Raw genomic sequence first — 25,700 nt, forward strand, 5'->3', positions numbered from 1 at the left:
GACCAGATTTTTTTGATATGGAATAAATTACCTTTTTTGCTCACCTATTTTGCTTTTTAACAATTCATCTTTCTTTACTACACATTACATCTGTCAGGTTAAGCATTTTAATAAACTGATGCAATAAAGACTCTTGATCAAGAAACATTTTTATTTGCTATTGTTGACGTCATATCTAAAATATATCCATTGCAGCCTAATGAGTCTTTGTGTGAACCCGGTCATGTAGCTGGTGTGTGTACACCTAAACCCCACCGACCTGTACAAATTTGTGGCGGAGGTTTGTACCGTTGTGGTGGACAGGATCACTGCCTTGCACCCTTTCTTACGGGCAAATTCAATGACTGTCCTGCACAAGACTTTAGCAATCCCTTTGCCCCGGTGGCTTTGGTCCACAAACATTCTTTTGAGCTCTGTGTTTTTCTCTCCTCCGGGTAGATACGAGGGAATAGCTGCCACCATCCCCACAAACTCCCCATCAGATTCTACCACCCAGTAATTGTACCCTTCCCGCTGGAGATAATATTTGGGGATGTCTTTCATGTCGTCCGCCAAAGCGTGTGTGGCATAGCCATAGAAGAACTTTCTTCCACACAGCCAAAGCACAACCAATACAACAACCACATCCAAGATGGCCAGAAGGATGGAGCCAACAGTGACCAGAGGGAGCAGAAATCCAAGAATCATGAGGAGCCAGTTCTGATGTAGCCTCAAAGCTTGGTAGAAGGTAGTGGACGCGTGTTCATGACATCCTTCGATGAAGAGTTTTTTGACTGCTGAAAAATCAGAGTGCTTGTACTGTCGTACAGTAAGTGTTGACATTGCGTCCCTGAAACAAAATAGATGTGTAATTAAATTAAAATGTTCAACATGTTTTAAATGTGTTGGTTGGGAACATCAGGAATAGATAAGTTGTCCTTCCTATCTCTTATTAGTTTTACCACATATATTTATTTACAGTACAAGTTAAAGCATTGTAAAGGGAATGCTGCCAAAGTACCTGAATGCCATACACCAGAGGTCTCCAAACTGCGACCTGGAAGCCCAATAATTACTAATCATTACCCAGACGTTCTGACTCCGCGATAAGCTATTCTCACCTGCTACACAATATACATTCCTTTGTAGACATAATTGACATGCTAATTCACATTCCACATCTATCATCAATAGAATTTCACATAATTTCATACAATGTCAATTAGCATAGCACAATGAAATATCTTAGGAGCCAGACTCAATTAACACCTCAACAGTATGTGTCCCCCACATGAATGAATCACTCTTCTATTGACCTGTTGGGTTCAGAATAAACAACTAGTAATATTTCAAGATATCCTGCAATACATGAATTATCATTACTGTCCCATCTCATGTAATCCGAGATATCATTTCTCAGTCATCCTATGCCCCTATTGGACATAGGATGACCCTAGACATAAGAGTCATTGGTGAAGCTGACACAGGAGTACCCCCGCATCCTTCAAAAGTCTCTGGGTATCACGGGCCATTCCGTTACAACACGAATAACAGAAATAAATCTAGCAATTCCTGTGAGTCAGAAAAATATGTTCCACTCCAAGTGTAATAATACCCGCCCAACATCAACCGGATAATGTGGAGGGTGATGAGAGTGATTTTATGTGAAAAATACCATAGGTGGTAAACATACCACCCAGAGCAAAGTGCTGACGCACTAAATCAAATAGATTGAATGTAAAATAATAAATATGTCCACTACAACATTTAATAATTACTGATATAGATAAGTAAGCATAATAGAATAGAAACATGAGTCTCTGTGCACATAAATAACAATTGATGAAATTAATATTGTGTTTAAAACCGATAGATAAGATCCGGTGTGACTGGAAAATAATAATGAATAAGGATATAAAAATCCAAATAAATTAATTATTATTGTGAACCAACAATAATGTGCATAGAAGAAGTGCGTCCAATAATACCATAAAGTGCAATTGTGCAATGTGAATAGGTTAACCAAATCTTCACGCAATTAACTGTATATGTGAAATAATCTCAAAAAATTGCTCCTTAACTACTTGCCGACCAGCCGCCGCAGTTCTACGGCAGCAGGTCGGCTCCCCTGCACGAGAGCCTATAGCTCTACATCGGCTCTCGAAGCGGCCACTGACTCCCGTGGGCGCGATCGCCGCCGGGCACCTGCGATTACTCGTTACAGAGCGTGGACCGGGAGCTGTGTGTGTAAACACACAGCTCCCGGTCCTGTCAGGGGAGAAATGCCTGACCGTCTGTTTATACAATGTATGAACAGCGATCAGTCATTTCCCCTAGTAAGACCACCCCCCTACAGTTAGAACACACCCAGGGAACATACTTAACCCCTTCCCCGCCCCCTAGTGTTAACCCCTTCCCTGCCAGTTGCATTTTTATAGTAATCCAATGCATTTTTATAGCACTGATCGCTATAAAAATGCCAATGGTCCCAAAAATGTGTCAAAAGTGTCCGCCATAATGTCGCAGTACCGAAAAAAAATCGCTGATCGCCGCCATTACTAGTAAAAAAAAAAATATTAATAAAAATTCCATAAAACTACCCCCTATTTCAGAGATATGCAATTAGCGGACCTCCAGCTGTTGCAAAACTACAAGTCCCATCATGTCTCTGACTCTGGGTGTCATGCTTGTGGCTGTCAGAGTCTTGCTATGCCTCATGGGAATCGTAGTTCTGCAACAACTGGAGGTCCGCTAATTGCATATCTCTGCCCTATTTTGTAAACGCTATGACTTTTGCGCAAACCAATCAATAAACGTTTATTGCAAGTTTTTTTTTACGAAAAATAGGTAGACAAATACGTATCGGCCTAAACTGAGGAAAAAATATGTTTTTTTTTTATATATTTTTGGGGGATATTTATTATAGCAAGAAGTAAAAAATATTCATTTTTTTTTTTCAAACTTGTCGCTCTATTTTTGTTAATAGCGCAAAAAATTAAAACCGCAGAGGTGATTAAATACCACCAAAAGAAAGCTCTATTTTTGGGGAAAAAAAGGACGCCAATTTTGTTTGGGAGCCACGTCGCATGACTGCACAATTGTCAGTTAAAGCGACGCAGTGTCGAAACGCAAAAAGTGCTCTGGTCTTTGACCGGCAATATGGTCCGGGGGTTAAGTCGTTAATAGTTAAATGTAAATATTCCAATAACATGCAAAGAGAGTAGAATATCAATGTCCATTTAAATTTCTGAAGTGTATAGTGACACGAGCAATCCACCCCAAACTGACAGGTGCTCCACTCTGAGTGACCCTGTTCTCACCAGCCTCTCACCTCAGCTGGCTTAAATACAAGCCTTTCAATGTTGGATGGCAGCAGCTCACAGTCCCGCTCACCAGATAAACCCCTGATCGGTTGCTTAAAGGACTCCAGACAGGTATTGTCTAAAGGCTCACAATTAGGATGCAAAGCCCCCCAGTGGAGAATCTAAAAACAAAAATAGGCTCCATAGTGCAGTAACTTAAAACAAACATACTTTATTCAACAGTGTATGCACTCACAGTTAAGTAGATATCAAAAGCATGTAGATAAACAAACTCCTCCATCCTCGGCCGCGAGCGGGGATGACGTCACCAACAGCTCTCCTCCTTTCCTTATGCGTTACGTGGCTGTACACACCACTTACTCATAGGATAGGGAGCCGCTGGTGTAGAGGTGACTTTTATAATGCCACGCCATCAAGACAAAATCAGCAACAAGACGGCGGGTATAATTGTAACATAATATACTGATTATCCACAGTTAATCGATATGCCAATAGTCCATAATAATATGGGAATTAAAAACAATAATTGAATAGTAAAAAATAGGAAACAAATGGTTGCTCCCTCTGGTGGTAAAACAGTATATAAAAAGTAGAAGCGCCATTCAAGCTCGCTGAATACAGGTAAACAACCCCCTCTGCTGGATAATAGAGAGAGCCACATAGGAATGGAATATAAATAACATGGCCACATCAATGGGAATTCTGGCCAATTAATAAGATATTTAATGAAACATATTTATGGCACAATGAATACAGATGTGTCATAACTTGAAATCTGCAACTTTGGCATAATGACCAATAACTGTAGCTAACTAAAATATAAGAGAATAATAATGTCAAACTAAATGATGAATGTAGTAGGCCTAACCAGGGCATCAATAATTACAAATAAAATGGCAAGGAAGGATGATCAATCTTCAAAAATATACCAGGTGAAGCGAATAGTAATAATTTAAAATTATTAAAATAATAAAAAAAAAGAGAGAAAGCGGTATTGCCTATTAATAATTGGAGATAACACAATTAAGATCAAAATCAACGTTGTGCCCATGAGGTAATAAAGTGCAAAGTTCATGTATCCAACGAGATTCTGCCTGGCTAATCTTTTGTACCATATTGTCTCCCCTCCAATGGGGTTTATATTTCTCTATACCCCATACCCTTAATGAGGAGGGGTCTCTATTATGACAGCAATAGGGATGAGCTTCGTGTTCGAGTTGAACGTGTGTTCGACTCGTACATCGTATGTTCGATCGTTCGTCGAAATAAGAACAAAACGGGTCGTTCGTGCCAAATTCGAGTGACGCGCAACGGCCCATAATTCACTGCGGCATTGCGCGCTGATGATTGGCCAAGCATGTCGTATGTCCCGCATGCTTGGCCAGTCACAGCGCCGTCAGTACAGAGAGCCATAATTGGCCAAAGCCAGGGTGGCTTTGGCCAATTATGGCTCAGGGCTTTAGTACACGCCCCACACTATAAAAGGCCGCCTGCAGGGCGGCCTTGTGTAGTGTATTGCAGCGCTGGTTATAGATCAGTCAGAGAGAGAGAGAGATTGTCTTTTTTTTCTAGCTAGCTAGATAGAGCAGGCAGGCTAGTCAGTTAAATTTACAGTGTGTAGAGGATATATATACATCCCAGGTGTTGTACATATATTTATACACTGTATAGTATAGCTAGATCAGTTCTTCCTAATTTGTCAGGCAGTTGATTGTGCTAGCTGCAGTGTTCTCACGTGTTGTATTGCCCGTGTGCTCTTTAGTTTGCACCTAAACCTACTTGGTGTGTATTTCACTTGTCCTCTGTAGTTTGCACCTAAAGCTACTTGGTGTGTACTGGCCATTTGCTCTGTAGTTTGCACCTAAAGGTTCAAGAGCAGTGATTTTAATGATACTTAAATAAAAAAATGAAAAATTCCTTTAAATATTGTACCTGCTGGGTGTCTATAGTATGCCTGTGAAAACGTCTTTGAGAACCCGGGTCTTGCCCGAGGGAACATGTATCAATGGAAAAAAAGTTTTAAAAACGGTAGTTTTTCAAGAGTCCTGAAGTGGATAGCAATGATACCAATGATAAAAAAAACGACCGTTTTAAAACTTTTTTTTCCATTGATACATGTTCCCTCGGGCAAGACACGGGTTCTCAAAGACGTTTTCACAGGCATACTATAGACACCCAGCAGGTACAATATTTAAAGGAATGTTTCATTTTTTTTATTTTTTTTATTTAAGCATCATTAAAATCACTGCTCCTGAAAAAACTACAGTTTTTAAAACTTTTTTTCCATTGATACATGTTCCCTGGGGCAAGTCCCGGGTTCTCAGAGACGTTTTACGACAATAACTTGCATATTGGGCTTTAAAATGAGCACTTTTGAATTCGAACGTTCGAGTCCCATAGGCGTCAATGGGGTTCTAAATGTTCGCGCGAAGGTTCTGGTGCGAACCGAACGGGGGGTGTTCGGCTCATCACTAGACAGCGGTCATAATGACGGGATAAGCTATGCTTGGGAAACCCATTTTTTAGCTCACAACGTCTTTTCCAGAGCTCCCTTTTGGTCCTTCCTACATACTGAATTTTACACGGACATTCTAAGAGATAGACTACCCCTTCCGTCTTGCAGGAGATGAAATCTTTAATTTTGTACTCCTTTCCTGTAAAGCTAGATTTGAAAGTTTCTTTTTTCTTTTTACTCTCTTTCGTGTCTCTACATGTGAAACACGTCTTACATGGGTAGTATCCTTTTCCATTGAAAAATGAAAAACTTTTCTTCTCAGGAGGGTCCAATACATTTTTTGCAATCATGTCTCTTAAAGTGGGAGCCCTCCTGTATGTAAACAATGTTTTTTCTGGGAGTATGGATCCCAAATGACGATCGGCTTTCACAATGTACCAATACTTCCTACAGATTGTTTCAATTTGTTTGTGTTGCACACTATAATCCATTATCAAGGGCACTCCCCCAGCAAAGGTGTTGTTCCTTGTGGAATCGTGTATTAACGTATCTCTTTCCAGAGCAGAAACATCTTGTATTTTCTTCTTGATGAAATTCTGTTTATAGCCCTTCTCCACAAACCTTTTGCCGATGAAATCTGCCTGTTTCAGAAATACATCAGTCTTGGTGCAATTTCTTCTTAATCTTAGGAGCTGTCCCTTTGGTATGTTGTCCAGCCAGGGGGTGTGGTGACAACTATCCAGAGGTAGATGACTATTCCTATCAACCGTTTTAAAATGCGTCTGTGTTATCAATTTCGCTCCTTCTTTGGTAATCTCCAGATCATGGGAGTTGATTTTTTCATCACTTATCTCCCAAGTAAGTTTAATGTTTTTTTTCATTTGTATTCAGATAAAAACCAAAATCAATAAAACTCTCTCTGTCTCCTGACCAAAAAATTTAAATATTGTTAATAAAACGTTTATATAAAAGTAATTGTTGTGATTTTTCTATTGTATAAAATATCTGCTTCCCATATATAGGTTAGCCACACTTGGCGCATATTTCGCGCCCATTGCTATGCCACAGATTTGTTTTAAATATTTGTTTTCATACCAAAAATAATTATGGTCTAAACTGCATTCCAGGCAATTAGCAATGAACTTTTTTTTGTGCATTTTTTAGGTCAATGTCCAATTTGTAGCTTGTATGGCTTCCTTATGATTAATAATTGTGTAGAGAGATGAGACATCAGCTGTAGCCATATAAATCAAGCTCCCGTCCAGTACAATGGTATCAAGTAACTGTATCAAGTGCTTCGTGTCCCTAAGGTATGATTCAGTTTTTTTTCTCTAGAGGCTGAAGGAACCAATCACTGTACTCTCCAATTCTTGCCCCTACTGAATTGATTCCATTTGGCCGGATTCAGGTATAATTGCGCTTTTTTTGCGGAGGCGCAGGGCAACGTTTTTGCCCTGCAACCCCGCAATTTTTTTGCGCTGCCCTCGATTCACGGAGCAGAAGCTACGTAAATTGCGCGGGCGCGCCGGCAAAATGCCCGGCCGAAGAGCGCGTAATTTAAATGATCCCGTAGGGGACGGGAATCATTTAAATTAGGCGCGTTCCCGCGCCGATGGTAGAGCGCGTGCTCTATCGGGAAACTTTCCCGATGTGCATTGCGGCAAATGACGTCGCAAGGACGTCATTTGCTTCAAAGTGAACGTGAATGGCGTCCAGCGCCATTCACGATTCACTTACGCAAACTACGTAAAATTCAAATTTCGCGACGCGGGAACGACGGGTATACGTAACATGGGCTGCCCCTGCTAATAGCAGGGGCAGCCTTGCGCGAAAACCGCCGTACGTAAACGACGTAAATTGCGTACGCAGGCCTCGCGCAACGTTGTGAATCGGTGTTAGTATGCAATTTGCATACTATACGCTGAGCACAATGGGAACGCCACCTAGCGGCCAACGCAAGAATGCAGCCTAAGATATGCGGGCATAAGGGCCTTATGCCGCGCAGATCTTAGGCTGCAGTCGGCGTAACGAGGTTCCTGAATCAGGAGCACTCGTTACGCCGGGGCAAGTAAGCAATTGTGCTGTGTAACCTATGGTTACACAGGCGCAATTGCTTCTTGAATCTACCCCATTGACAATTGGCCTCCCCGGAGGATCTTCTCTGGATTTATGAATTTTCGGGAGAGTATATATTTCCGGGATCCTACATCCCAATGGTTGTAGATATTTTCCTTCCTTTTTATTTAAAAGACCTTTTTTGATTCCTCTTTTTACGAGAATTGCCAGATCATCCTTGTAACGGACTACAGGGTTCCCAGGTAGTTTCAAATAGGTGGTATTGTCACTCAGATGGCGTTCAATTTCCTTCTTATATGCCACTTTTGATTGAATGACAATAGCCCCCCCCCCCCCCTGTCTGCCTGTCTAACTACTACATCCTTCCTCTCTTCCAGTTTTCTTATAACACTCTTAAAGCGGGGGTTTACCCTAAAAACAATTTTCTAACATTACATCCAGCTCACTCTCTACATTGACAGTATGCCGTTTGTTTTTTTGTTTTTTTTTTGCTGTACGACGGCTGTATACCTCATACAGCTATTTTCTTCCCTGGCTTCCGGGTAGGGCCTCCCACGGGAGTGGGTGTTCCTATCCAGCAGGTGATTGACGTGATGACAAAAACGACCTCCCCCGTCGCATAAGGAGTGTCACGAGTTGCCGAAAGAAGCCGAACGGCAAGTTGGCGCTATACGGCGCCTGCGCACCGACGTTCGGCTTCTTTCGGCAACTCGTGACGCTCCTTATGCGATGGGGGGAGGTCGTTTTTGTTATCACGTCAATCACCTGCTGGATAGGAACGCCCACTCCTGCAGGAGGCCCTACCCGGAAGCCATGGAAGAAAATAGCTGTACGAGTTATGTACAGCAAAAAAAACAAAAAACAAACGGCATACTGTCAATGTAGACAGTGAGCTGGATGTAATGTTAGAAAATTGTTTTTAGGGTAAACCCCCGCTTTAATGTCTCCTGGATCATGCATTTTCTTTATCTTCATATCCTGCAGGTCCTTCAGTACCATTCTTCTAAATACTTCAATGTTTCCTTCATTACCTGCTGGCGGGTTGAATACAGATTTGTTTCTTAAATTGCTAAACTCTACAGTTTTGTTTCTTACTACGCCTTCACCTGGTTTATTCATCGTATATTTTTTAATATGGAGACTTCTAGCAAATGTATTAATATCAACATAGGCATCAAATTTATTAAGGTTTTTCTTTGGGGCAAACTTGAGGCCCTTGTCAAGTACTTTAATTTCCTCTTTAGTCAGTTCCACTCCACTAACATTAATAACCCCTTCTCCTATTAATCTCTTTTACTTCTGTTTCTTTGCTCCCGCCCTACATCCTCTCCTTGATTTCCGTTTTTTCCAGATCGATTTTCTTGGGTCCTTCCTGGTGTTCTTGTTCTTTCCTCCCTGTAGGATTTCAGTGGGACAAGTTCAGAGAGCTGGCCCCCGCTGCGGAGGCGGACGGGGTTCCTTGCCCGGGCTGGATTTGGGAGCTGGCTTTGGAATCGCCGCGGGATGGATCCGGCGGTCGGTAAGCGAGGCCACATGGGCTTCCTACGCCAAGGTATGGAGAGAATGGTTGGACGTGGGGACCGAAGCGGGGGCCGCGAGCCATGGGCCGGAAGTGCGATTGAGGGTGGTGTACTTTGTATTTAGAAATATGGAACAAGGGGTGTCCGTGTCTGGAATTGAGAAGAAGCTGGCAGGTTTGGCTTTTTTCTTTAAACTCTTTGGGGGGGAGGACTGGACGAAAGATTTCTGGGTTAAGCAGGCCGTGAAGGGTTACAAGAAAGTTTGCAGGTTAAAGGATACGAGGAGGCCGGTCACCTTTTCCATTATTTTGGCCATCTGTGGTTTGTTGGAAGGGGTGAGCACGGGGCGGTTTGAATGTCTGTGGTTTACTGCTGCTTTTTCACTTGCGTTTTATGGAGCTTTTCGCATAGGAGAGCTGGTTAGCCCTTCCCGGCAGCTTGCCGGGGGGGGGCTCTTGGAGCAGGATGCATTTAGTTGTTGACTAAATAAAAAAAAATGGGGAACTGATTAATTTGTGGTGCGATCGATCATCTGGGCCGGCTGTTCCGGGGCAGGGTTTGGTGAAGTAGGGGTTTGTTGTTAATGGTTAAAATTTTCTTGCATGAGTGCTAGCGGGTCATATTTGTCTCATTTCAGATGGAGGGTCTGCATGCCTCATCTGGATACTTGGCCACTCGTAAGTCTGTTGGAGGGCCAGGAGAGCAGATGTGAGACCTGACGGCAGAGAATTGGGAATCTCCAGAAGGGAGGCCGCAGTGAGGTGGTTGGGGGTTCCTGGCATGATGTGGGGTAGGGTTCTGCCGGACGTGGAACGCTACGCCAGGTTGGACAGGCCGCCAGATGTGCTGGTGATACATGCTGGAGGCAACGATTTGGGCGTTCGTAAGATCAGGGCTCTGATCGCGGATGTCAAATCGGACATTGAGAAGCTGCGCGCGGCCTTTCCGTCTACTGTCCTGCTGTGGTCGGATATCGTAGCCCGGACTCAGTGGCGCAGGGCTAGGTCCATAGCGAGAATAAATAGGGCCAGGATTCGGATTAATAGGGTGGTTGGACGGTTAGGGTTAGTTATAGGGTTATAGGGTTAGTTATCCGGCATTTGGAGCTTGAAACTAACTTGGGCATTTACTTGAGGAGGGATGGGGTGCATCTCTCAGATGTAGGGATCGATCTTTGGTCCTTGGATCTTCAAGAAGGGATCCAGCGGGCCCTGTGGGTGTGGAGGGGCCCTTAAGGTGGAGGTGTCATCCTTGCGGGCTGTGGCGGTGTTTGTCTGTTGGTCTTTTACGGTGGCAGTAAGAAATGTGATGAAAAGTGGTGGGGGGCTCATTGGTATGTGCCCCTCCGGTGTATTCCAGCTGAAGGTTTGCTGGAATACCGTAATGGTTGCACTGCTGGCGGGGGTTTGTTTCCGAGCGGACTACACGACTGGAGGCCTAAGTGTTATATGGGCCCGCAGTGTATTGATTATAGATGTGTTTGTTGGTCTTTTCTGGCAGCCCCCCGAACTCAGACTGTTGTAATGATGTTATATGTTATTATTATACTGATTATTTTGAGTTGGAGTTTTACCCTACATTGTTTTAATAAATAGGCTTTTATGGCCATTTTTACTCCAAAATCAAGGTGTGGTCTCATTATTTTAGAGGAAGTGTGGGGTGGGAGTAGAAATGGTATAACGGGTGTAATGATGGGTATCTATGTACTACACTAGTCATGTTTTTTACTCTGTTCTCCAGCAATAAAACAGCTTTACGACACTAGAAGCTTACCTTCAGGCTAGAGCACACAACATTGCGACTGGAAATCCCAATTACTTTCACTTTATGCAATACCTTTGATCGTGTTTTAGCTAGAGAACATTTTATAAAAAAAACAAAAAAAACAAATATAGAACTCGTGGGAACTTCTTGACCTACAATAAAACAGAAATTTCAAGCTAGGCTATTTCTATAGATACAAGCGACAAACCTGTGTAACGTGTTGATCCCGTCCTTTTAGTATCTTCTTCTTTTTGGGAGTAGAAAATTTAAATTGAGGCTTTCAGGAAAAAAGTGATGTTAGTCCGACACAGGGTGGACGGCAGTCCCATGGACTAGACCCTGCCTGTCCTATTTTCCTCTGACATACTGTAATTCAACCCCTCTGAATTATTTACTATTCCGATAAGTTTGCCAGGATTTGGGCTCTCAGATAATAATTAACTAATAACTCTGGTTCCAGTTCAAGAGCTTGATATAAGCATTCTATTATAAGATGGCCTTATAAATTCCTTGAGGTACATCTAGGTTTAGACGCCATGAAAAACTCCTAAATATTACCATATAAATACAATCACGGGTGAGTGGCTGCGGGTAATTTTATAAGGATTTAAAGTAAATGTAATCTATTATTCCACTGTTGTAACAACAATACCCCAAACCAGTAATACTGGACCCTTTCGAATAGAGTATATATAAAGTACCTATGCTCTCCCCCCTCTCTTCTCCCCCCTCTCCTCTCCCCCTCCCCCTCTTATCTCCCCCCTTTCCCCCTCCCCCTCTCCCCTCTTTCCACCTCCCCCTCTCCTCTCCTCCCTCTCCCCCCTCCTCTCTTCCCTCTTTACCCCTTCCCCCCTCTCCCCTTTGTTCTCCCTTCCCCCTCCCCATCTCCCCTTTGTTCTCCCCTCCCCATCTCCCCTTCCCTTTTCCCTCTCCCTTTATCCCTTATCCATCTGCATTTTCCCTTTCCCCTCCCCCTTTCCACTCTCACACTCTCCCTCCTTATCCCTCTTCACTCTCTCTCCCCCTCCCAATTTTCCCTCCCCTCCCTCTCTCTCTACCTCCCAATTCCCCTTCTCCCTTTCCCCTTCTCTCCCCTCCCATTCTATCCCCTTCCCCTCTCCCCCTTTTTTCCCCTCTCTCCGCCTCTCCCTTTCCCCTCTCCTTTTTTTCCTTGCCCTTTTCCTTGACCTTTTCCCTTCCCCCTTTCCACTCTCACACTCTCCCTCTCAACTCTCTATCTCCCTACTCTCTCTCTCCCTATGCCTTTCCCCCTCTTTCCCCTTCTCTTCCCTACCCCCTCTTTCCGCTCCCCCTGTCCACTCTCTCACAGGGATAGAGAGGGTAACAAAGGGGGAGGGGCATGCCTATATATATATATATATATATATATATATATATATATATATATATATATATAATCTTAAGAATGATATACAAGTGAAGGTGAGGGATGACATCACTAACGGAGCTAGGGAGGAGGTGGAATCATTATGGGTAGAGCTCCAAAGGGATGAAGCTAACCTGAGGGAGGAGGCGGACCTCCTTTCACAATTTGGATTAGCAGCAAGTATGGGAAGTGTTATAATAGGTGATGATTTTAATTATCCAGATATAGACTGGGCGGAGGGAACCACACATTCATCTAAGGTTTGCCAGTTCCTAAATGTCTTGCAGGACAATTTCATGGGTCAGATGGTAGACGCTAGGGATGAGCTTCGAGTTTGAGTCGAACTCATGTTCGACTCGAACATTGCCTGTTTGGCGAACAACGAACAATTAGGGGTGTTCGCGGCAAATTCGAAAAGTCGTGGAACACCCTATTAACGTCTATAGGAGAAATCTAAAGTGCTAATTTTAAAGGCTAATATGCAAGTTATTGTCCTAAAAAGTGTTTGGGGACCTGGGTCCTGCCCCAGGGGACATGTATCAATGCAAAAAAAAGTTTTAAAAACTGAAGTTTTTTCGGGAGCAGTGAATTTAATAATGCTAAAAGTGAAACAATAAAAGTGTAATATTCCTTTAAATTTTGTACCTGTAAAGTTAGCATGTGAAATAGCGCACGTTTCACGTACTTAGAACTGTCCCTGCATAAAGTGTCATTTTTGAAAGGAAAAAAAGTCTTTTAAAACCGTCTTTTCGGCTATAATGAATTGTCGGCTCTGGCAATTGAGCGAATTCATTCATAAAAATAAAAAGTAGGGTGGGGGTCCCCCCAAATTCCATTACCAGGCCCTTCAGGTCTGGAATGGATATTAAGGGGAACCCCGCCGTCAATTTTAAAAAAAATGACGTGGGGTTCCCCCCAAATATCCATTCCAGCCCCTTCAGGTCTGGTGTGGATTTTAAGGGGAATTCCACCCCAAATTAAAAAAAAAAATGGTGTGAAGTTTCCCCAAAAATTCACACCAGACCCCTTATCCGAGCATGTTAACCTGGCCGGCCGCAGAAAAGATGGGGGGACAGAGTGCGCCCCCCCTCTCCTGAACCGTACCAGGCCACATGCCCTCAACATGGGGAGGATGTCCCCATGTTGATGGGGACAAGGGCCTCATCCCCACAACCCTTGCCCGGTGGTTGTGGGGGTCTGCGGGCAGGGGGCTTATCAGAATCTGGAAGAACCCTTTAACAAAGGGGACCCCCAGATCCTGCCCCCCCCATGTGAATTGGTAATGGGGTACATTGTACCCCTACCATTTCACGAAGCAAGTGTAAATAATTAAAAAAAACACACACACACCATAGAAAAAAAGTCCTTTATTAATAAAGAAAAAAAATCCAGCGGTGACACTCGTTCCCGGCTTCCTGCTCCAGCGTTGTCCCGATCCAGTGACGGTTGCGGGTGATCTCCAGTCCAACGATGAAAAGATCCATCCATCCAGAGCGCAGCATCGCCGACCTCCTCTCACCTCTGGACACAGCCCAGCGAATGAGCGGCTGAAGCTGTGACATATCTTATATAGGGGAGGCGGGGCCACCCGTCACGTGACCCCGCACCCTCTGATGCACCCTCTGCTACGTCACTGGGTAAGCCCAGTCTTCTAACTTATGCGGCGTATCAATAGATATGCCGACGTAAAGGCTACGTGAATCTAGCCCATAGTATCTTTGCTTCAAAGGCCTACATTTTTAACTTCTTCTCTTGCTTTCTTAGACAATGTGTACAAAAATATACAATTTATTATGTCAGTCCTTGTCGCACCATAAAAGTCCAAAGTTGCCTCAAAACCTCTACTTTTTTAAAATCTGAATTGATAGGATGACAGTACATTATCTTTTTTCTTATATTTTGTCAGTAGTGTCATTTAACCACTTAAGGACCGCCTCCTGCAGATATATGTCGGCAGAATGGCACGGCTGGGCACAAGCACGTACCTGTACGTCACTCTTTAAGTTCCCAGCGGTGGGTTGCGCGCTCGCGCTGTGACCCGATCCGTGGACCCGCGATCGATCCCTGCCGCGCCCGCGACCCGGTCCGAAGCTCCGTGACCGCGGCCGCTGGAGTACCGCGATCGGTCCCCGGAGCTGAAGAACGGGGAGAGCTGTGTGTAAACACAGCTTCCCCGTTCTTCATTGTGGCGCTGTCATCGATCGTGTATTCCCTGTTATAGGGAAACACGATCAATGATGTCACGCGTCCAGCCCCGCCCTCCTACAGTTAGAAACACAGATTAGGTCACACTTAACCCCTTCAGCGCCCCCTAGTGGTTAACTCCCAAACTGCAATTGTCATTTTCACAGTAATCCGTGCATTTTTAATGCATTGTTTGCTGTGAAAATGACAATGGTCCCAAAAATGTGTCAAAATTGTTTGATGTGTCCGCCATAATGTCGCAGTCACGAAAAAAATCGCTGATCGCCGCCATTAGTAGTAAACAATATTTTTTTTTATAAAAAATACAATAAAACTATCCCCTATTTTGTAAACACTATAAATTTTGCGCAAACCAATCGATAAACGCTTATTGCGATTTTTCTTTTTTTACCAAAAATAGGTAGAAGAATACGTATCGGCCTAAACTGAGGAAAAAAACATGTTTATTATAGCAAAAAGTAAAAAATATTGCATTTCTTTCAAAATTGTCGCTCTATTTTTGTTTATAGCGCAAAAAATAAAAACCGCAGAGGTGATCAAATACCACCAAAAGAAAGCTCTATTTGTGGGGGAAAAAAGACGCCAATTTTGTTTGGGAGCCACTTCGCACGACCGCGCAATTGTCAGTTAAAGCGACGCAGTGCCGAATCGCAAAAACTGGCCAGGTCCTTTACCTGCCTAAAGGTCCGGGTCTTAAGTGGTTAAAACTGGTAGAGGTGTGCACAGACACACAGGAGCTGCACTAGAGAGAGATCACAGCCCGCTCCACCGAGTGCAGAAGTGTCCAAGAGAAAAGCCGCGAGTGGAGGAGAGAGCCATCAACACAAGCGTGTTCAATGTTAAAACTGAGCTGCACATTGATTTTGACAAGTGATTTACTGCCTGGCGTAGGCGCTTGCCCACCATAAAAAGGTACAGTTTGGCATCTTTGGGTGCTGGATGACCTTGTCCCACCACTGGTTATTCTTGAATTGTAGGAAACCAAGGTGATGAAATCACAGGCAGCAAGTCATAGCCAAGGAGTATTTTATTGCTGTTTTAAAAGATCATACTGGAAAATAAAGTCAACAAAGTCCAACAATTTGGTGAAGTAGTAATTTGAATAATAGGTGGCTTTGGCTGTTATCTTAAAGCCCAGCCTCTTGTAGAGGTTCATGGAATCCATCTGATACTGCGAGGTCCCCAGGACGACGGCCTGATATCCAGACTTCTGTGCAAAGTCAATGACCGTCTTGCACAGAGCCTTGCCGATGCCTCTGCCCCGATGTTTCTTGGGAACCGACAGCCTTTTGAGCTCCACTTGGTTCTGTCCACCAGGATGGGGAAATGGGGCCGCCGCCACCATGCCCACAATTTCTCCTTCCGATTCTGCCACCCAGAAGCAGCAACCGTCCCGCTGAAGGTAATGTTTCTTGATATCCAACATGTCACCAGCCAGGGATGTCCTGACATAGGAAATTAATATGTTGATGTTGATGAGCGATAAGACGAGAATGACAACGGCCACCGCTACAGATGAGACTATAAAGGAGCCTGTGGTCACCAGGGCAAGGAGGAACACGGTAAGAACGAGGATCCAGACTCGTGGAAGGCTGAATGTGTGACGGAGGGCCACAGGGTAATGTTCTGTGATTCCGCCAGCAAAGATGTCCCTCACCGTATGGTAATCGGAGTCCTGGTAGAGACGGATGTGGTATTCTGTCATGTTGTTACCTCCCTGTGCATAAAGACAAAAACAGGAGACATTTTAGTGTATTGGGAATATCTTTTTCATTAATTTTAGGTGGCCTTTGAACAATGACAAGGCCTGTCTACTCCACTTGTGCTGAGAAAAAAAAAACTCATCTCTGGGTGATATAATCTCTGAAATGTACATAGAACAAACTTTGTTGCAGATTCCTACCTTTTTTTATGGTGAAGAAATAGCCATTTGACTGTCTGTGTCCACGTTCCGAGTGAATGTGAAAGGGAGTGACTTTATAATTATCAATCAGCTTTTTGCTATAATACATATCCAGTAAAAAAAAAAAAAAATCCTAAGTTTAGGCCAATATGTATTCTTCTACATATTTTTGGTAAAAAAGAAATGCCAATGAGCGTACATTGAGTGGTTTGCGCAAAAGTTATCGCATCTACAAAATAGGGGAAAGATTTAGGGACTTTTTATTGTTTTTACTAGTAATGGCGGGGATTGGCGATTTTTAGTGGGATTGTGACAAATCTGACCCTAAGTGACACTTTGTTGGTGACCAGTGACACCAATACAGTGATCAGTGCTATGAACACCAATACAGTGATCAGTGCTATGAAAATGCACTGATTACTGTATAAATAGAACTGTCAGGGAAGGGGTTAACACTAGCGGGCGATCAAAGGGTTTAGTGTTCCCTAGGAAGGTGTGGGGGGAAGGGGACTGACTGAGATTACACCGAGATCGCTGTTCCTGATCACTAGGAACAGCTGATCTCTCTTGCTCCCTCTCTCTCTCTATCCCCCCTCTCTCTCTATCCCCCTCTCTCTCTCTCTCTCTATCCCCCTCTCTCTCTCTCTCTCCCCCCTCTCTCTCCCCCCTCTCTCTCCCCTCTCTCTCCCCCCTCTCTCTCCCCCCTCTCTCTCCCCCCTCTCTCTCCCCCCTCTCTCTCCCCCCTCTCTCTCCCCCCTCTCTCGCTCCCCTCTCTCTCCCCCCTCTCTCGCTCCCCTCTCTCTCTCTGACACGTTCCCCTGATCTCTCAGGATATAGTCTGAAAAAGTGACTCTTCCCAAGGGCTTGAACTGCTCCTAGCGGTAAACGGCGGGCGAACCTAACAGTAGGCGTCTGGCTGCTGGAGCAGATAGGCAGGGCTTTCCATCCCCAGCCTCTGCGTCCCTTCTCCCTGGACTATGTGATCTCCCTTCCCCGGGCGCCCTCCGGGCCTCAGCAGGCATCGTTAGCCTTAAAGGTAAGCCCCTGCTCACAGGACTTGTTTTCTTCACACCCTGAAACCGTTAGCGGCCGTCTTTTTCAGGACAAGTTGCAGCGGCGGCCCTCGCGCCACCTCGTGAAACGCCCGGCGTTCGTTAGGAAAGACTGCGGCTTCATCCGCAGCCTAGCGCCGCACCGCACTCAATCACCTGAAAGCCCCAAATTACCCTGCAAACAGACACAGATCCCCCCCCTCGCCCTCTCCATCACCTGGTATCCCTGCTGTATCCCTGCTATAGCCCCCGATCACACGAATTGGGGGTGGAGAGTTTGATTGTTCCTGTGCTTACTGAAACATGCCTTGTAACTGTATATAAACCTGAGAACTAACCATTAAAGGATCCATACATTTTGACTCAGAGAACAGAGCTGGTCTCGTCTTTATTCTGGGGAAATCCATATGGATCGTGTCTGCTGGATTGTGGAGTGTCGGAAGCTGTCTTGGGTTGATGGAATGGGAATATTGTAAACGGTGGTGACGGTTACAATTATCAAGGGCACTCCCCCAGCAAAGTTGTTGTTCCTTGTGGAATCTTGTATTAACATATCTCTTTCCAGAGCAGAAACATCTTGTATTTTCTTGTGTTTTCTGTGTTATCAATTTCGCTCCTTCTTTAGTAATCTCCAGATCAAGGAAGTTGATTTTTTCATCACTTATCTCCCAAGTAAGTTTAATGTTTTTTCTCATTTGTATTCAGATAAAAAACAAAATCAATTAAACTCTCTCTGTCTCCTGACCAAATAATTAAAATATCGTCAATAAAACGCGTATATAAAAGTAATTGTTGTGGTTTTCTATTGTATAAAACGTCTGCTTCCCATTCTGCCATATATAGGTTAGCCACACTTGGCGCATATTTCGCGCCCATTGCTATGCCACAGATTTGTTTAAAATAATTGTTTTCATACCAAAAACAATTGTGGTCTAAACTGTATTCCAGGCAATTAGCAATGAACTTTTTTTTGTGCATTTTTGAGGTCACTCAGACCATTCAATGCCCAATTTGTAGCTTGTATGGCTTCCTTATGATTAATAATTATGTAGAGAGATGAGACATCAGCTGTAGCCATATAAATCGAGCTCACGTCCAGTACAATGGTATCAAGTGCTTCGTGTCCCTAAGGTATGATTTCGTTTTTTTCACTAGAGGCTGAAGGAACCAATCAATGTACTCGCTTTTCTCGCCCCTACTGAATTGATTCCATTGACAATTGGCCTCCCCGGAGGATCTTCTCTGGATTTATGAATTTCCGGGAGAGTATATATGACCGGGATCCTACATCCCAACGGTTGTAGATATTTTCCTTCCATCTTATTTAAAATACCTTTTTTGATTCCTCTTTTTTGAGACTTGCCAGATCATCCTTGTAACGGACTACAGGGTTCCCAGCAGGGCCGGACTGGCCCATCGGGAGACCGGGAAAAATCCCGGTGGGCCGGCTGCCTGGCTGCTCCTGGAGGCCGGTGTGAGGGCAGCGGCGCCCGAAAAAAACATGGCTGTGGTCCGGGCTGGCCGACATACAACTGTATGTTTGAATTCGTCCGATTTCTGCTCTGTTAGCCTGGCCCCTCCTATGTGTCTGTGTCATTTCCTGTGTACGCCATTGTTTTGTGTCCCGTTTTTGCGGCTGGCGCACACTAGTTCCTATCCAGCCCTGATTGGCCCTTGCGAATGCGCGCGCGTCTGTCTGCTGTTCACCCCGGAAGGATGATTCTTTCTATTTCCTCTCTGCAGGTGAGTGTGCTGGGCTGTGCCAGTGAATGGCCTTTTTTAATCTGCCAGCGCTCCGCTCCCTCCTTCCCCCTCCACGTCACACAGAGTCAGCTGGCATCTCCTGCTGTGTGGCTGCGAGTGTGAAAACTTTGGCCGTGCTGCTGTATAAAAAGCCCCCTCCCCCCTCCTCCTGCTAGACCAGATCGTTTCTGCTAGAGGGGCAAAAGCTAGTAATGTGGCTTCAGTTATGAGTAGAGTGCCAATTACATTCTCTGTCACAACACTGCTCGGACCCGCACTGACAGCCCCCCCCCCCCTCCTCGTACGGACGTCGGACAGGAGAAAGAGAAAAAAAGATACAGATAGCAGGATCTTATCTCACCCCCCTGTGTGTGTCCCACAGCCTCCCACATTCCAATTCTCGGCATCTCCTCCATGCTTCCCAAAGGAGCTCAAGCAGTCTGCAGGTAGATAGTGGAAATGGAGGAAAGGCCAGCTTGTATTATGGATGCTGTCTGCAACCCCCCACAGAGGATCCACAGCTCTCCAGGTCAGCTAAAAATCCTTGCTTCCTAATGAGACTTCTCAATGATGAAAAGAAAGCAGCACACAGGTGGGACAGTCATTGATGGGGCTGTACAGAGTGTGTTGTCACCTCCAGAGTCCCTCAACCAACACAGAAGTCCACTAGGATTTCCCTAGCGTGGTGCACTACAAGCCCCAGCATGCTCTACCAGCCTATGTATAGCACATGTATGTAGGCCTTGTTTCCAGGGCCCAAGCCTTCATCTTTGGTAAGGGAAATATTTCCCCCCTCCCCCCTCTCATCTCGCCAGCCTCTGAGCACACTTATGTAAGGGAGAGCTCTGTGAACTGTGATGTAAAGGGGGACTCTGATGTATGTGGGGGCTTTGGTGATCAGTGACCCCCTTACATCAGGATTCCAAGAGTACCTCTTTGGGCCAGTTCACTCCAGACGCAGTTCCATGTGTTTTTTTATGCAAAAAATGCATGCAGTGTTCTCCATATATTCCAATGGCTCTAGTTGGCTCTAGTTCACACCATGCAGTCAGTTTACGGTCAGTTTCTGCACCGGAAACTGACTGCATGTTGTGAACTAGAGCCAACTAGAGCCATTGGAATACATGGAAAACACTGTGCATGCATGTTTAGCGCACAAAACTGTACGGAACTGCGTCTGGTTTGAACTGGCCCTTACATCAGTTTCCCTTTACATTACAGTCCACAGAGCTCTCCCTTAGAGCCTTTTCACATGGGCAGACTCTGCCAAGCAAATCCACAGGCTGCAATGATGGGCACAGTGAGGCTGCATTGATCTCCTGTACCATGCCCACAGCCCCTGAAATCTCCTGTACCATGCCCGCAGCCCCTTTTGATTGAATGACAATAGCCCCCCTCCCCCCTTGTCTGCCTGTCTCACTACTACATCCTTCCTCTCTTCCAGTCAGGCCCAGATTGGCCAATCGGCAGAACCGGGATAATTCCCGGTGGGCTGGTCGGGTTGCGGGCCGGTGAACCGGACAGCACGTAAATGTAACCCCCTTTTTGGGGTGTCCGTTATGGTCATCGGGTGCCCATAAAAAAGATGGCCGCGGCGAGCCGACCATGCAACTGCACATGCGCCGGGCGAGTCCTCCACTCCATGACAATGAATGTTACTGGAGCTGAACCAATCAGCACACTGTCGGCTTCTCACTAGAGGCTTAACAATGTAAGACAAACAAGGCTCTCACCAGGCGCCTACAATAGGACGTGTGCTGAGGGACAGACAGTGATCCTAGACCAGCAGTGAGGGCTCCTGTGAGTAACCAGCCTGTGTGTCCTGTGAAGGAGCTGACTGGCTGCAGGGAAAAGCTGCAAACACACGGAGGGGGGGGGGGGGGACAGGTGCCCGGCTGCAGACCACGCTGTCCTCTGTACTGCAGACATTTTATTGTGGCTCAAGTCTCTCTACTGGAGCTGGCATGTCTGGGCTATGTGATAGTATTACATTATGACATATAGGCAGGTGCACGTTTTGGCGGCAAGAGCTGGCAGGAGGTGGTGGTGGGGGCAGGAGGTGATGGTGGCAAGAGCTGGCAGGAGGTGGTGGTGGTGGGGGCAGGAGGTGATGGCGGCAAGAAATGGCAGGAGGTGGTGGTGGGGGCAGGAGGTGATGGCGGCAAGAGCTGGCAGGAGGTGGTGGTGGGGGCAGGAGGTGATGGCAGAAGGTGGTCGGGGCAGGAGGTGATAGTGGCAAGAGCTGGCAGGGGGTGATGGTAGGAGCAGGAGCTGGCAGGAGGTGATAGTGGCAAGAGCTGGCAGGGGGTGATGGTGGTAGGGGCAGGAGGTGATGGTGGCAAGAGCTGACAGGAGCTGATTGTGGCAGGTGGTGGGGGAAGGAGGTGATGGTGGCAAGAGCTGGCAGAAGGTGGTGGGTGCAGGTGGTGGTGGGGGCAGGAGATGATGGGTGCAGGTGGCAAGAGCTGGCAGGAGGTGATAATGGCAAGAGCTGGCAGGAGGTAATGGTGGCAGGGGGTGATGGTGGGGGCAGGAGCTGGCTGGAGGTGGTGGCGGCAGGAGGTGATGGTGGTGGCAGGAGGTGATTGTGGCAGGACCTGGTGGTGGAGGTGATAGCAGGAGCTGGTGGGGGCAGGAGGTGATGGGGAACAGAAACCGATGGACTATTATAGCGGAAATAACAGATTTTTTTTTTTTTAACCTTAATATCTACCTTAAATTGTATTGCTATTTGCCCAGTGTACTTATTTGTAGCCTTAATACTGAAATATGCACTTAAAACTGTAATGTTGTAACTTTTGTAAAATGTCCAGAAAAATTTGCCTGTGCCAGTAAATTTTGGGTGTTGTGCCTGTAAATTTCAATCTGGTAGGTTGGCAACACTGCTCCTGCGTTCCAGCAGCCGAGGTGCGGACATTATTTTAATAGTCGTGAACTAAAGTGGGCTGGTCTAAGGCATGAAACTCCAGGGCTGAAAATGAGTCCCACTCCTGCCCTGCTTCCCGTTTTCTTATACCACTCTTAATATCTCCTGGATCATGCATTTTCTTTATCTTAATATCCTGCAGGTCCTTCAATACCATTCTTCCAAATACTTCAATGTGTCCTTCATTACCTACTGGCGGGGTTGAATACAGATTTGTTTCTTAAATTGCTAAACTGGACATCATTTTCTACAGTTTTGTTTCTTACTACGCCTTCACCTGGTTTATTCATCATATATTTTTTTAATATGGAGACTTCTAGTAAAGTTATTAATATCAACCTAGGCATCAAATGTATTAAGGTTTTTCTTTGGGGCAAACTTGAGGCCCTTGTCAAGTACTTTAATTTCCTCTTTAGTCAGTTACACTCCACTAATATTAATAACCCCTTCTCCTATTAATCTCTTTTTCTTCTGTTTCTTTGCGCCCGCCCTACAGGATGTAGGGCGGGCGCAAAGAAACAGAAGAAAAAGAGATTTCCTTGATTTCTATTTCTTCCAGATCGATTTTCTTGGGTCCTTCCTGGTGTTCTTGTTGTTCTTTCCTCCCTGTAGGATTTCAGTGGGACAAGTTCAGAGAGCTGGCCCCCGCTGCGGAGGTGGACGGGGTTCCTTGCCCGGGCTGGTTTTGGGAGCTGGCTTTGGAATCACCGCGGGATGGATCCAGCGGTCGGTAAGCGAGGCCACACGGGCTGCCTACACCAAGGTATGGACAGAATGGTTGCACTTGGGGGCCGCAAAACATGGGCCGGAAGTGCGATTGAGGGTGGTGTACTTTGGATCTAGAAATATGGAACGGGGGGTGTCCGTCTCTGGAATTGAGAAGAAGCTGGCAGGTTTGGCTTTTTCTTTAAACTCTTGGGGGGGGGGGAGGACTGGACGAAAGATTTCTGGGTTAAGCAGGCCGTGAAGGGTTACAAGAAAGTTTGCAGGTTAAAAGATACGAGGAGGCCGGTCAACTTTTCCAATCTTTTGGCCATCTGTGGTTCGTTGGAAGGGGTGAGCATGGGGCGGTTTGAATGGCTGCGGTTTACTGCTGCTTTATCACTTGCGTTTTATAGAGCTTTTCGCATAGGAGAGCTGGTTAGCCCTTCTCAGCAGCTTGCCGGGGGGGGGGGGGGTATCGTGCTCTTGGAGCAGGATGTACGGGTGTGTGTTCGGCTGCGGTGGTTTAAGACCGACCAGACCGGCAGGGGGGTGGATGTGGTCCTATTCTTGTTGCCTGGATCTCGGGTATGCCCAGTGGTTGCGGTCAAGGAGTTTTTGGAGGTTAGGCCGGTTGGGGGTGGTCCATTGTTAATGCATGAAGATGGGTCCTTTTTGTCACGGTTTCAGTTTGTGGCCGTGTTTTGAAACTGCTTGCAAAAAATCGGTTTGGAGGGGTCCGCCTATGCTTCTCACTCCCTTTGCATCGGGGGGGCTACTGAAGCTGCCAGGTGTGGGCTGGATGAAGCTGTGGTGAGGAGGATTGGGAGGTGGTTGAATAAAAAAAAGGGGGAACTGATTAATTTGTGGTGCGATCGGTCATCTGGGCCGGCTGTTCCAGGGCAGGGTTTGGTTAAGTAGGGGTTTGTTGTTAATGGTTAAAATTTTCTTGCATGAGTGCTAGCGGGTCATATTTGTCTAATTTCAGATGGAGGGTCTGCACGCCTCGTCTGGATACTTGGCCACTCGTATGTCTGTTGGGAGGCTAGGAGAGCAGATGTGAGACCTGAAGGCAGACAATTGGGTTTCTCCAGAAGGGAGGCCGCAGTGAGGTTGTTGGAGGTTCCTGGCATGATGTGGGGTAGGGTTCTGCCGCTACGCCAGGTTGAACAGGCCGCCGGATGTGCTGGTGATACATGCTGGAGGCAACGATTTGGGCGTTCGTAAGATCAGGGCTCTGATCGTGGATGTCAAATCGGACATTGAGAAGCTGCGCGCTGCCTTTCCGTCTACTGTCCTGCTGTGGTCGGATATCGTAGCCCAGACTCAGTGGCGCAGGGCTAGGTCCATAGCAAGAATAAATAGGGCCAGGATTCGGGTTAATAGGGTAGTTGGATGGTATATGGCGCGCCAGGGAGAATTCGTTATCCGGCATTTGGAGCTTGAAACCAACTTGGGCATTTACTTGAGGAGGGATGGGGTGCATCTCTCAGATGTAGGGATCGATCTTTGGTCCTTGGGTCTTCAAGAAGGATTCCAGCGGGCCCTGCGGGTGTGGAGGGGCCCTTAAGGTGGAGGTGTCATCCTTGCGGGCTGTGGTGGTGTTTTTCTGTTGGTCTTTTACGGTGGCAGTAAGAAATGTGGTGAAAAGGGGTGGGGGGCTCATCGGTATGTGCCCCTCCGGTGTATTCCAGCTGAAGGTTTGCTGGAATACCGTAATGGTTGCACTGCGGGCGGGGGTTTGTCTCCGAGCGGACTACACGGCTGGAGGCCTAATGTGTTATATGGGCACGCAGTGTATTGATTATAGATGTGTTTGAGTTCGGGGGGCTGCCAGAAAAGACCAACAGACTGTTGTAATGATGTTATATGTTATTATTATTATTATTATACTGATTATTTTGAGTTGGAGTTTTACCCTACATTGTTTTAATAAATAGGCTGTTATGGCCATTTTTACTCCAAAATCAAGGTGTGGTCTCATTATTTTAGAGGAAGTGTGGGGTGGGAGTAGAAATGGTATAACGGGTGTAATGATGGGTATCTCTGTAATACACTAGTCATGTTTTTTACTCTGTTCTCCAGCAATAACACAGCTTTACAACGCTAGAAGCTTACCTTCAGGCTAGAGCACACAACATTGCGACTGGAAATCCCAATTACTTTCACTTTATGCAATACCTTTTGATCATGTTTTATCTAGAGTACATTTTATAAATGGAAAAAAAAAAAAAATATAGAACTCGTGGGAACTTCTTGACCTACGATAAAACAGAAATTACAAGCTAGGCTATTTCTATAGATACAAGCGACAAACCTGTGTAGCGTTTTGATCCCGTCCTTTTGGTATCTTCTTCTTCTTCTTGGGAGTAGAAAATTTAAATTGAGGCTTTCAGGAAAAAAGTGATGTTAGTCCGACACAGGGTGGACGGCAGTCCCACGGACTAGACCCTGTCTGTCCTATTTTCCTCTGACATACTGTAATTCAACCCCTCTGAATTATTTACTATTCCGATAAGTTTGCCAGGATTTGGGCTCTCAGATAATAATTAACTAATAACTCTGGTTCCAGTTCAAGAGCTTGATATAAGCATTCTATTATAAGACGGCCTTATAAATTCCTTGAGGTACATCTAGGTTTAGACGCCATGAAAAACTACTAAAC

General features: G+C 45.6%; 1 protein-coding gene across 2 annotated transcripts; it reads right to left on the bottom strand.

Moving 5' to 3' along the window:
- On the bottom strand, positions 1-25,600 carry LOC120924516 (probable N-acetyltransferase CML1). 2 transcript variants are annotated; one of them, XM_040335485.1, is made up of 2 exons: positions 25,353-25,600; positions 1-829 (listed from the first exon to the last, which is right to left on the bottom strand). In XM_040335485.1, the coding sequence occupies exon 2, from the start codon at positions 820-822 to the stop codon at positions 151-153; it is 672 nt and encodes a 223-aa protein (XP_040191419.1). In that variant the 5' UTR covers positions 823-829; positions 25,353-25,600; the 3' UTR covers positions 1-150. The 2 variants fall into 2 exon arrangements, with proteins under 2 accessions (XP_040191419.1, XP_040191410.1); XM_040335476.1 differs by lacking the exon at positions 1-829 and adding an exon at positions 15,719-16,426.
- Positions 25,601-25,700: the final 100 nt, after the last annotated feature.

Source organism: Rana temporaria, chromosome 1 (assembly GCF_905171775.1).
Source record: "Rana temporaria chromosome 1, aRanTem1.1, whole genome shotgun sequence".
NCBI classification, from domain to species: Eukaryota; Metazoa; Chordata; class Amphibia; order Anura; family Ranidae; genus Rana; species Rana temporaria.

Bases quoted from the DNA above. Each gene is read 5' to 3' on its own strand.
- LOC120924516 (XM_040335476.1), bottom strand. From the start codon at position 16,414: ATGACAGAATACCACATCCGTCTCTACCAGGACTCCGATTACCATACG.